Source organism: Dermacentor andersoni, chromosome 9 (assembly GCF_023375885.2).
Source record: "Dermacentor andersoni chromosome 9, qqDerAnde1_hic_scaffold, whole genome shotgun sequence".
Taxonomy (NCBI): Eukaryota; Metazoa; Arthropoda; class Arachnida; order Ixodida; family Ixodidae; genus Dermacentor; species Dermacentor andersoni.
In genome coordinates this window covers 125,050,136-125,062,690 of record NC_092822.1, presented here as the reverse complement: position 1 = coordinate 125,062,690, position 12,555 = coordinate 125,050,136, and the positions used below count along the sequence as shown (strand labels likewise).

Genomic DNA, 12,555 nt, shown 5'->3' with positions numbered 1-12,555 from the left:
CAGCCTTGCAAATGCCCAGCAGTGTCTGTACAATGCGCGCCACCGTGATGCAGTTTTTCCCTGGTGAGCTCGTGCTCCTATGGTCACTCTCTCGTTATGTTGGAATTTCAGGGAAGGTTCTTTCTTGATACAAGGGGTCTTACCACGTGCTGCGCCAGGTCACCTACAAAATTGCTCTTGTCAGTTCGACCTCGCACACTACTCTGGCATCCAGTGATGTCATGCACTTCGATAGGCTCAAGGCCAACTACACTGCTTCCGAGCCTGGCCTTAGCTCCAGGACGGCACTTTTGCTGCCGGGGTAATGGTGTGGGCCAGTATTTATGAAGAGGCCAGTGGCTGTGAAGACGACGATTGGAGGTTAGCACTAGCTGTTGCCTTTTGGTGAAGTGCAGCCTATTGGCTTTGTAAATATACTTGTGTATGGCTTCTCATCTGGGTATTCTCATGTAACAATATGGACACACCAGGTGCATCACTGCTGTTGGCATCGCCATTGCTGTGCGCCGTATGCTGTATGTTAGGGTGAGCCGACGATGGCGGCTTAAGCTCGCTCGTGCACTGGAGGAAGGTAGGGAGGAAGTGCGCTGTGTTCCGTAGCGTGCAAGGCAGTGGGGATGGAGCCTATCTGAAAGCAATCTGTGATGGAGACAGTCTGGGTGCGATGAATGCTGATAGCTTCACGTGCACTGTGTTCTCGCTGCGAAGTTCGCGTGGAAGCAAGAGGTAGCACAAAGATTTCGCTCGCTGCTGCCCCGCTTTCTTACTCCAGTGTTTTGACAGCGAATCCCCGCTGTCGTTGAGTGAGATGTGTTATGTTAGGTTGTGGCTGCGTGACACCATGCTTGTTAATTTAGCTTGTAAGTGAATGTTCGCAAATTTATATGGCTGATAAAACTAATGTTCTTACTGGGCATAGCTGTCTACTCATTTGCTATCGCAATTGATGCTTTGCCTTTTGGGTGAAACTTGGACTTTTTAACACCCTGCAATAAATTACATGCTTTATGCGGAGCTCTTAAGTGTCACTTAATGATCAGATAGACTTACTCTAACAACTCAGTATGTTGGTACAAAATCATTTGAGTGTCCCTTTAGTGCTATTGGAGACTTTTCATTCATTGCTCTACAGTATTCAGACAGTGCTTCAATCTTTTCACCTTCCATAGTGAATAAACACTGACAAAAAGCAACACAAAGGAATATAAGGTACTTACAGCAGAAACACGAACACGCTTCAGAGCAGTCCCGGAGCCACAGAAAATATGAATAAATTCATATAATGTACGAAAAGCCCGCAGCGGTTAGCAGTTTAGTCGATACAGCTGCCTGGACTGCTCTGATGCGTCAATGGGTGAAGTGCGCTGTCATAAAGGCAGTGGGCTGTTGTCGCTCATTCCCCACGCAGGCGCAGTACCCGAGATGAAACCACGACAACCTCTGTGCAGTCCGGCAATCCATTTGCACACATTGTTGCCAACTGATCTGGATAGCCATGCGGATTACTGACTTGGTGGCTAGCAGTCGTAGTCTACAGCTTCCTAGATCGTTCTCTTTATGCAGCCCACTGAAAAATGCCTTCCCAGTAACTCATTTTCCACAGTCCCTCGAGCCAACTTGCTTGCAAAGCTTTTGTTTGGCTAAGGCACCTTGAATCTCTGTAGTGGCTGTCCAGTTGTCACGATGAGCCTTAGTCTGGTGTTTGTCTCTGTGCAGGAGTGCATCCTGAGCGGCATGCTGTCAGTGAGCGGCAAGAAGGTTCTGCACATGGACCGCAACAAGTACTATGGGGGGGAGTCGGCCTCCATCACACCATTGGAGGAGCTGTTCACCAAGTTCAGCCTGCCAGCGAGTCAGCTGGACGAGTACGGCCGCTCACGTGACTGGAATGTTGACCTGGTGCCCAAGTTTCTCATGGCCAATGGCCAGCTGGTCAAGCTGCTCATCCACACGGGCGTCACACGCTACCTTGAGTTCAAGTCGGTCGAGGGCAGCTATGTCTACAAGGCGGGCAAGATCCACAAAGTGCCAGCTGACGAGAAGGAGGCCCTGGCATCCAGTCTCATGGGCATGTTTGAGAAGCGCCGCTTCCGCAACTTCCTGGTGGCTGTGCAAGACTATGCCTTTGATGACCCCAAGACGTGGAAAGACGTTGACCACCAGACCACCGCGGCCTCCCAGCTGTACGAAAAGTTTGGCCTCGACAAGGACACTGCTGACTTCACGGGACATGCCCTGGCCCTGTACCGGGATGACGAGTGAGCGTTTTCCTAGGATTTCAGTCACCTACTTCTGTGTTTTCTTAGTGCCATGCATGTCTGCTATTCCAATGTACTGTGTACTGGTAGTGGCCAGGTGATGCTGGTGTAATGGGTGATTTGGCATGATCGTTTTAAACAGAGTAAATAAAGCATACTTACACGTATAGAACGGGCATTTACTAGCATGCGATATGCAATGCCTTCCAGCATGTAAGGGCCATTGTGACTGCTATGAAGGCTGTGTGTTTTTCTAAATATTCCAAGTAGTGCATAGTGCAAAACCGCCTGCTTCTCGACTGTAGCGACATTTGCTTTCACTTGGCTGGATTGGGGACGCATCATTTGAGCTGCCACAACCATGAGCAAGGGTCTATGTTGCAGACAATGTGAGTTTATGCTCTACAGTATGAACTTGCATGGGGCAAATTCATGTGCAAGCTGACAGTGGACTATGCTGCACACCTAGTTGAAATTCCTGTACCTATGTTGGCCTGCTTGGCAAGAACTGCATGCCCATGTGATTTCTGTGGTGTGCTGGAGATGTCGCATAGCCCATGCTTATGGACTGCAAAGAGGCTGAAAGATGGGGAGCTGGTAAATCATGGTAAACCTGCAATGGACACAAAAGAGACAGGAAGTTAACAAGCGCCGACTTACAACTCTGTTTATTTCAAAAAAAGGTTGTACACTCGGTCAACTGATTTTTGCACATGCCTGATGTTTTGGACGCTTTTGCAGCTCTGCCATGTACTCTGTAAAGCTAATGCATAAGGACGCCTGAAATTTGGGACCCTGAGATGCTTTGCTGTCCCATTTTTCATACTTGCCACAACCACAGGTCCAAAATGGCATTAATCGAAGCCACTATTGCCACCATTTCGATATTAATTACTGATACGGAAGAAACTGTTTCAATGCACTAATGTACTCACGAGAAGAAAAAAATACCGTTTGGCGCATTTGGCTTGCTCCGCCGGCCACCATATTTGTTTTGGTGTCCCGCAGCAAATGCGGGACAAAAAAAAAGTTTCTTTTTGCGGGAAATTTAACCTGCGTAATGATCGCACCCCTGATTATGCGTCAATTTTTCTGACAAAAAAGTGCGATCGTTATGCGAGTAAATACGGTATTCCTTAAAGAAAGAAAACCACAAACTGTGGAGCAGATGGTAGAACAAACAGACCAGTTCGTAGAGGCACAAGGATTGAGAAATTTCGCATATTGTGACAGATGCGCACATGACAGCAGTAGGAGAGATGAAGAACCGGGGGCAAATCGGTAGACAAAGTAGACCCCAGAGAGTTTTTCTTTGTAACTGGTTAGGTCATATAGCGAGAGGTAATCATCACGAAACACTGGTGGTTTGGCAGTTGTGCCAAAAAAAAGGTCACAAGGACTCAAAGCTGCAGTCTTGAGAAACACTGCAGCCAATACCATTTTAGTAAGGAGTCTAGTGCCACCAGAAAGCACGACCAGGTACTTTAAACCAGTAATCTTGGTAGACAAGTCCGTTAAATATCTGCTAGAGGCACGGATTCAAATATTGACACCATTTTTTACAGGGCTGGTCACAGCTAAATGTGTGGAGGACCCCCTTTATGTTTTGATTGTGGAAAATGTACCTGGGGTGAGGAGGGCAGATGACCTAGTACCAAGTTGGAAGAGAATAGGGAAGGACGTGGTAGAGAAAGAACACTCAAAAACTGCAAAAATAGGGGATGCAAGAGACAGACGTAGAGGCTGCAGTACAAACACGAGCAAGAAGTAGTGGTACCAAACCTCTGACAGCATTGCAGGTTACAGCCATTAAGGGATTAACTATAACGGCTACAGAATTTAAAGAATTACAGAACAAGGACGAGTCAATACCAAAGTGAGAACTAAAGATTCGCGCCTTTTTTTTTTAGTGTTTTTGTGTGTGCTGATACGGTCTTGAGTCATGCAGAAGTCAATGATTTAAGACATGCACTACGGCAGGAGCTAAAGACAGTCCGTGAGGCTGTAGAGGAAGTTGCGCGCAGATAAAAGCACTGCGAACAGAACTTCGTGATGTGCACAGTATGGATCGCATGAATGGCGTCTTCGAAGACATTTGACAGAATTACGACACCATCAAGGCAGAAAACACTGAGCTGAAGGATGAAAATAGTAAACTACACGCTGAGCTCGATGGAATCAAGAAACGCCTTGCAGATGCGTAGTCTCATTTACATTCTGAACAATATTCGGGGAACAAAAATATTGAAATTAAGGGTATTGCGGAAAGCCTCAACGAGGACGTAACGGCTGTTTGCAAACTTGGACAGTTTTCAGAAGTGAGTGTTGCGCCAGATGACATTGAGGCTTGTCACCGTGTTTATGCTAGAAATAAGCCAGGCTGCATTATTGTACAGTTCACACGACGACAGAAGTGGGATGCCCTACTTGAGAAGGCAAGAAAACTGCGTCTTAAGAACAGCGACTTTGGCAATGAATCAGTGTCGCCTGCCTACGTGAATGAGCACTTCTGTCCAACACTGAAACGTCTCCTTGAGATGGCTTCGTTTAAAAAGCACGAAAATGGGTGGAAATACGTATGGTGCCGTAATGGGAAGATCTTTGCGAAAAAGTTGGACGGATCGGAGACACTTGCCATAAGGCAGGAGTACCATCTGGAAAAGATCTAATGAACAGTTCTGCATGCTTATCAAGTACACTTCAATATGGAGGAATGCGAAGACAACGGATTACGGCACCACATTAGTAACAAAAGCAAATTTAAACAAACTGCTGAAACCAGTCAGGTGGTACTAAATCAAACACGAAGGCGCAGACCAAGACTTAAACCTCTCAATATTTTTACATTTACTTTTGTTGAAACATTCTCAATGGATATGAAATCGGCACTTGGCAACGACTGTTATCGTGGATGCACTCAAACACATGAGGACAGCTTCACAAGCTGTAATGTTGTTGATACCGGGTATAATCAATGAAATGAGAGGGTCAGTACACTGTGAAGTCAGATATTGGATGTTCTTTATTGTTTTGTTGACGAGAATACAGACGACCTTTTTCATGAATTGGCAGACATGGCGCGGTTGCTCATGCGTGTTAATAGTGGCTGGGACATTCTGGTCAATGCGTTTTCATTGAGCAAATCTAGACCAAAAGTGTTGTTTTTCTCGTCCGTGATGGCTTCGTCGACAAATGAAACTGCAGAACTGATGCAGCTAAGTGACTTAACGGTGACTGAATTTCAGCAATGCTGTAACTGTGTCCATTTCAACTTGAGATCCGGTCACAATACGTACGACCACGTTCAATGTTTCTTTAGTGAGGTTAAAATTCTTTGATATTGTGATGTTTACGGAAATGTGGTTTATTGCGAAAGAGGATGTGTTTGAAATGGATGGATTACTTTGTAAACTGCTATCAGGAGCATGGTGGAGGCGTGTCCATTTTGGCCTGAAATGAAGTGCCATTGCTAATTACTATCTCAATATTGTTGTTCTGCTCCTCATTATGAAACACTTGTTCTCGAATCACAAATTTTTATTCTGTGTCTGCTATCGCCCACCTCATGGTGATGTCTCCTCCTTTTAGCTTTTTAGATTCACTCCTGGAATTTGTTAACTATTATAAATATCAGATAATTTTAGGCAGCGATTTCAATATTAATTTACTTGCAGATAACCATAATAAAGCTGCCTTTGAGTCTCTCTTAAATATACACAATTGCCAAAATGTAAAACTTCACCAATGAAGCTGTAAACAGAAACTCTTGATCTCTTCATTACAAATGTTGATTCTGGTATTATAAATTACTGCCTCAGCGACCATCTTCCAATATTTATTTCTGTGAATGAATCTTTTAAAATTATTGACCACTCTACGCCAGTGGCACACATTTCTTACAGATTGATTAACTCTCCCACATTAACGACTTTTCTTGAATCTATTGCACAGGTAAGCTGAGAAGGTGTTTTGAGTGAACGCAATCTGGAAATCGCCTACGACAGGTTCTTAGAAAAGTTTATATCTATCTACAATTCATGCTTTCTACCAAGAACATTTACCCGGCCAAAGAAAGCTCATAAGCCATGAATAACTACTGACATTTTGCATCTAATAAAAAAACGAGAGCAGCTATACAAAACATTCATTCAAACTATATGTCCTCATACGCTTGGTTCTTAAAGAAAAAAACCAGAAATCATGTCACTAAAGAACTTAGTGCTGCTAAAAACGGGTACCATTATAACCACTTAATTTCGAGCCAATGCTCTGGGGACATGTGGCGCAAACTGAACACAATGTTTGGCAAAAGTACTGAACCTATTACAATGATGAAGGACAACGTGGAAATTTCTGGAGCAGAACTAGCAAGCGCATTTAACTATTCCTTTCTTTCTAATCGCCCATCATCATCTGGAGGTGACAACAGCCTGTCTTACATGCAGCTGCGCTGCGAGCATGCAATGTTTCTGCGGCCAGTATCTGAATCGGAAGTTATTACGACTTACACGAGTTTTAAAAACAGCACAGCCACAGATATGATGGATCTGCAGATAAAACCGGTGAAATTCATTATTGACCTGATCGCACATTGCTTAATGCATATAATTAACAATTCTCTCATGTGCGGTATTTCCTCATAAAATGTAATGCACAAAAATTGCAGCAATCTACAAAAAAGGTGATAGGAATGATCTTACAAACTACCGTCCAATCTCTATTCTACCAGTCTTTTCAAAAGGTCTTCAAAAATTATTTTAACGTGTTTAATTTCATTTACTGATCGCTACTACATGCTTACTCGCAGTACGGCTTCAGGAAAGGTAAAGCTAGCATTGCTCATGCAAAAAGAAATAATACTTGAAATGTTTGAAAATAAGAGCTTGGTCCTTGGTATCTTTCTGGATTTCACAAAAGCATTCGATCATAATAATGACAACATACTTGTGAAAAAAATTGGAGCACTGTGGCATTCGAGGGAAAGCTGTCACTCATTTCATCGTACCTACAGAATTGGTCAGTTTGTTCTGAATAATGGTCACTCTTCTTAGTCAAACCAGTTAATTTAGGTGTTCCACAGGGAAGCATTTTGGGTCCTTTTCTCTTTGTTCTTTACATTAACGATATTGTTAACATTGATCATATCGCCAAGTATATATTATACGCTGATGATACTAGCCTATTTTTTACCGGTTCGGATGTCGCATGCCTATCTTTTCGTGCAAATGAAACACTTCATCGCATTCACTTGTGGGCTACAAATAATGAATTAAAGGTAAACAAAAAAAAAAGGCTTCTTGGCGTCATCTACCATATTCCATGTGAAGTCTGCGACTGCATATATATCGGTGAGACAGGCAAACTTGAATTGCAGTTGAAGCAGCATATCAACGATGTAAACAAGAAAAAAAGTTGCGTCAAACGCCTTTGGCAGAGCTGACTTGGGCCACAAGATAGATTGGGATAACACCAAAATGTTAGAAAAGGAAAGAAATTTAACTTCAGGACACCACTTGGAATCCCTTCTCAGCCAAATGACAGATAGCACACTCACCCATATTTAAAAGCCTTTGAAACATTGTATCGCACGTCCTTGATTACATTGTGAACAAGGGTCCTGTCAGGGGAGCCGAAACGTCTTTTTTGTCTTTTAGTGGTCACTGTCCTTTTTACCTCTTACCATGGTGCCTCCCGACTAGAGGGGCTTCCGTCAAAACCTCGACTTAATAATAGCACACCAACTAAACTTACCAAATAAGGTAACTAACAAAGCTAAGCAACTAAAACTAAGTTATCTAACTGAAATAACAATTATTCGCTAATAACTAAGCAAATATTAATAATTTGCTAACTGATCAACTAATAACTAACACACTGAGCTAGCTAACCATATATAACTGCCTTATCCAACTAACTAGACAAAATACAAATAGAGACAACTGAACGAAACAGTTTGTGCAAGAAAGGCTACTAGGCTGAGGGAAGCGAGATCAATCGTGAAACAGTGTCGTGTTTAAACACAAATGCATTACACATGAAACTATTTTGCCAAAGTTCCCATTGCGTGTTCATTCTACAAACATCCTGAAATAAACATGGGAGAGGCCTTTCCTCGTTAAAGATTTGCATGATCATGCAGCTCGGCCATCTGGTGCGGCAGATTGTTCACCGTCTACTTCTGTCCCTTTATGATACTTTCGGCAAGTTTTATGACCAGAAAGTATTGAAGGACCCTGGTACAACACCAAGCGCATGTGTTGTGCCCTCCATCTGTCCATGTTTTTCGCGTTCACCTGCACTATGGAGCCAGAGCGGTGCCACGGAGCTGTCCAAATAGTTAAGGACGTATAGGCATCTGAATTGTGGGTAGGCGGCTGTATTGAATTTCGGTTTGAGTGCAGTCCACTTATAGTAATATCAAAAGGAAGAGTCTGGTCATTATAACTGAACATCGCTCTATCTGAACTGCTGTAACAAAAAAACAACAAAAAAAAAGCTGCCAGACATACCTTTAAAAAGAAAACATGCATTCGTCACTGACAAAAGAAATCTGAGAACACCTAAGCACTTATGAGTTGTGAATGCAAAAGCATTAATGTCCAATTGAACGCTGCTGAGTGGTCCTTCGAACTACGACTCTTTGCAGTAAAGCGAGTGCGTTGAGACACTTGGCGCATCTTGATTTGGCCTTACCGAGGCGGAGTTGGAAGGCACGAGAGCTTGCGCGGACAAGGAACGTACTGGTAGCGCAGGCTTCCGAGAGCGAGGGTGGCGTGGGGTCACTACATTGCCCTCTCCCCTCACTCGACATTTGGTGCCCTAACACGGCAGCAGGTGCATCTACCGAGGTGCGCTCCTGGTGTGGTGTTGCAGCCGATGGGAAATTAGGTGCTCTTTTGCTTCTACAGATGACTGGTGCTGGCTTTTTTGCTAAATGGGCCATTTGACACTTGTGCATCAAAAGAACTGAAATTTCATGACGTTTGAACTCCCCCTACTGGAGCTTTGTTAACAATAAAACTTATTTATAGGGACACTAAAGGGATGTCAAGTCAAGCTAAAGTGATGGCTTAGTGCTTGAGAATCACTAAGGCATTGTTATTACTGTGAAGAAATGCTTTAGAGACTCCCCTGAGGCATTCAAGTACTTGCCCGATGACAAAGGCACTCCTCATTAACTTTTATCACTAGTACTCAACCACTCGTTATAAAAACATCATTGTATTGCATTATAGGACGAAAGAAAGTGCTGTGTCTAGTTCTATCTTATTAACTCACTGACATAACCCTTGACAACGACACGGACGGTCAAAAGGGTTTGTTCTTGCTCGACTCTGTGCTGCCTGCACTTTCGCATTCCAGTAGTTTCGTTATTGCGTAGTGCTGCGCCGGTTTTGCTGGTTTGCAAAACTCGCACAAATTGCAAGTAGCAGAGAGTTGTACTTCTGTGTGATGTTGCGGTATGCTTACCTAAATGATCCAAGCCACCTGACCTGCAGCAGCGAATCCACTGCTCTGTCATGGCTCAGTTTCTCTATGGCCGGGCATTTGCATTTTGAGCTAAACACCATACCTTTGTCTGTCGGGTGCTGTTTTATTCAACGATGGCCTGAAAGTGTGGTGATAGTGTATGCAATGTCACCACTCCTCGGTTGGGTGGTGGGAGACTTGAATTGCGATAGAGGTATTTGGACCCTGCAGATCTAATTTTCTCATAAACTAAGTATTTTCTTGGCAAGAAACAAGTGTTGCGAGGTTTCTGGAATGGTATTTAAACAGACAGAGTCAAGTTAGCATTTGCCTTTAGTGTCCCTTTAAGTATGTTTCAGTACATAACGCAAGTAGTGAGTACACATCAGAAGTGTTCAGTCATTTCTATTCAGCATGTGCGCCATATGGCGGGCTCAATGTGCAGGGATTCCGGATGCAAGCGTGACATGATCTTGACCATGTTAAGACACCTGCACTTGCCCAGTCAATATCGTGGCCTCTTGACTCCACATATTCTGCAAAGGCACTCGAGGCCATGTGTTGTTTTAGGACATCATATTCATGCTATTTCTTTCGTTTCTTGAAATCGCCTGTTTCACCGATGTACTTGTCAGTCACCGCAAGCTATAACGTAGACTACACTAGGAAGATTTTCACCTGGCAGCTTATCTTTTAAAAGATTCCTTAGTTTGCCTGTCGGCATGTGCACAATTTTGACATCGCACCTGCGCATGATAGGAGTGATGGTCTCGCTTGTGCCCGAGACATACTGAATAGCAGCTTGCTTCCTTGGACACGGTGTACAATGCTATCTTGCAGGGTGGGGCAGTTTCTTCTTCACTGAGGACACAGGTATTTAATTTTTAAATATTCACAAACGCTCACAGTATCACACGTGTAGTCTTCCTGTCTTGTGCAAACAATTTTTGCTTTCTGAAATAGCGTAGCAGCAGCAGGCCTTTTGTGGAAGGCCGATGTACCGAGTTGGAATGCAGGTATCGACCTGTGTGTGTAGTCTTTCTGTAGATGTTGGATGACAGCCCCTTATTACCATGCTAAGCAAGAACATAAAGAAACGGCAGACACCATCTTGCTCGACAGTGAGCTGAATTGCCTTTTCCATGTGTTAAGATGAGCAGTGCAAGGAGAGAGAGCATCCTTGTGAATTATGCAGAAACAATCATCTGCATCTGTTATACCCACAGACTCTTGGCCCTTGGCTATGAAGTGAAAGCTGCTACAGGGGCAGAGCTTCTGCACATGACTGTGTTTGTACATAATGTAGTCTGGGCGCTCGGCACCGGTTTAGGTTTCGCCAACCTTGCAAAACTTCTTTACTTCAGTGAAGGCAGATACAATCAACTCGGCGTGAATGTTTATTCACATCCGATATGTGCTAAGTTCTGAACAGTGAGCATCGCAGCCTGCATCGGAGCTCGGAAGCAGCCGTGTGGCGTCGGTTAGGACTTGGACACGCAACAGACTGGTGTCGGTAGAGCTGGCGTAGCAGTCAGCTTGCTCGCTCACTCGTTTGTACATGCTGAAGTTTGTGGTTTCCAGATGGGTTCGCTTCGTTTCTGCACAGACGCTGCAAGCACTTTCTTGTGTGTTTCAACAGTCCTTTGTTGCTAAAGTTGGCCAACAGCCTCTCAGAGGAGTTGATTGGCAGAACAGAAAGCGACAAACACTTGCCAGAAGACACGGTCGTCATATTGCGTTTGATGAATGTGCAAAACGTGCGACGGTTTCAGGTGTGCGAAAACTTGAAAGAGCAAACTAAAACTACAATAAAATAATGATAGCTGACTGGTGAGTGTTACGTATCATATCAAATTAGGTGCTGTGAAAATTAAAGAATATTTTTTTCTATTTCCCATGTAAGAAACCGAGACCAAAACTACAGGACTACTTCCAGCAGTAGTAAAAGAGGCGCACTTAGTTTCCAAAGCCTTCGCTTCATAGCCAGGAAAACTTGTCCGCAAGTATAGATACATTTGGAGAAGGGAGAAGAAAGGGGGTTAACTGAGGGCCCCGATTTTTATTAGTCGTATAAGAAGCCAACAAACACTGACACCAAGGACAACATAGGGGAAATTACTTTTGCTTAATAAATGAAATAAAGAAATGATAAATTAATGGAAATGAAAGTGGATGAAAAAAAACAACTTGTCGCAGGTGGGGAACGATCCCACAACCTTTGCATTTCGCGTGCAAGGCTCTGCCAATTGAGCTACCGCGGCGCCGTTTCCCCATCCACTTTCTTGGGTATTTGTTTCCTAATAGAACCCTGCGAGTGTTAGCCTTCGCCACCACTCACAGACCTTGACCTTGGAGAAGGGGTCCTTCATGACGTCCTTGATGGTCCTTTATGACAAGATTGGCAGCAGAAACAAAGCATGTACTCATTGCCATACCATGTGTTTGCAGGTGAAAGTTCTGCTGGAATAAAAAGTCAACAGACGGAACCTCAAGAGTCAGGACAGGTCTTGAACATTATTGGAAACCAGTCAGGCAGCAATCCGTCAGTTTTGAGGGCAGCAGTGCAAACCTTTACAGCCAGTTTTACTGAAATGCTTGTGAATAGCAGTTTAAACGAGACTGATGTAATCATCAGTAGCGACAATACCTCATACCTTTTCAATAAAGTCGCCGGAATTGCCCACATAGGTACTGCTATATCCAACGAGCAACAAAATGGTTCTGTTAAGAAACCGGATAGCCTGCACAAAGGTGAACAAGTTTAGTAAAAAATGGGCCACATAAGAACAATAGAGCTGGAGCTGATCCGTTACGATGCAGTAGTTAG

The 12,555-nt window shown here is 43.8% G+C and overlaps 1 protein-coding gene across 1 annotated transcript in view; it reads left to right on the top strand.

Annotated features, from left to right (window-relative positions):
• The window catches only part of Gdi (GDP dissociation inhibitor), a 107,613-nt gene that overhangs the window by 33,603 nt on the left and 61,455 nt on the right, over nt 1–12,555 (top strand). Inside the window, exon 2 of the mRNA XM_050177240.3 lies at nt 1,717–2,258. Within this exon, the coding sequence (XP_050033197.1) occupies nt 1,717–2,258 (542 nt within the window). The remainder of the gene's footprint in view (nt 1–1,716; nt 2,259–12,555) is intronic.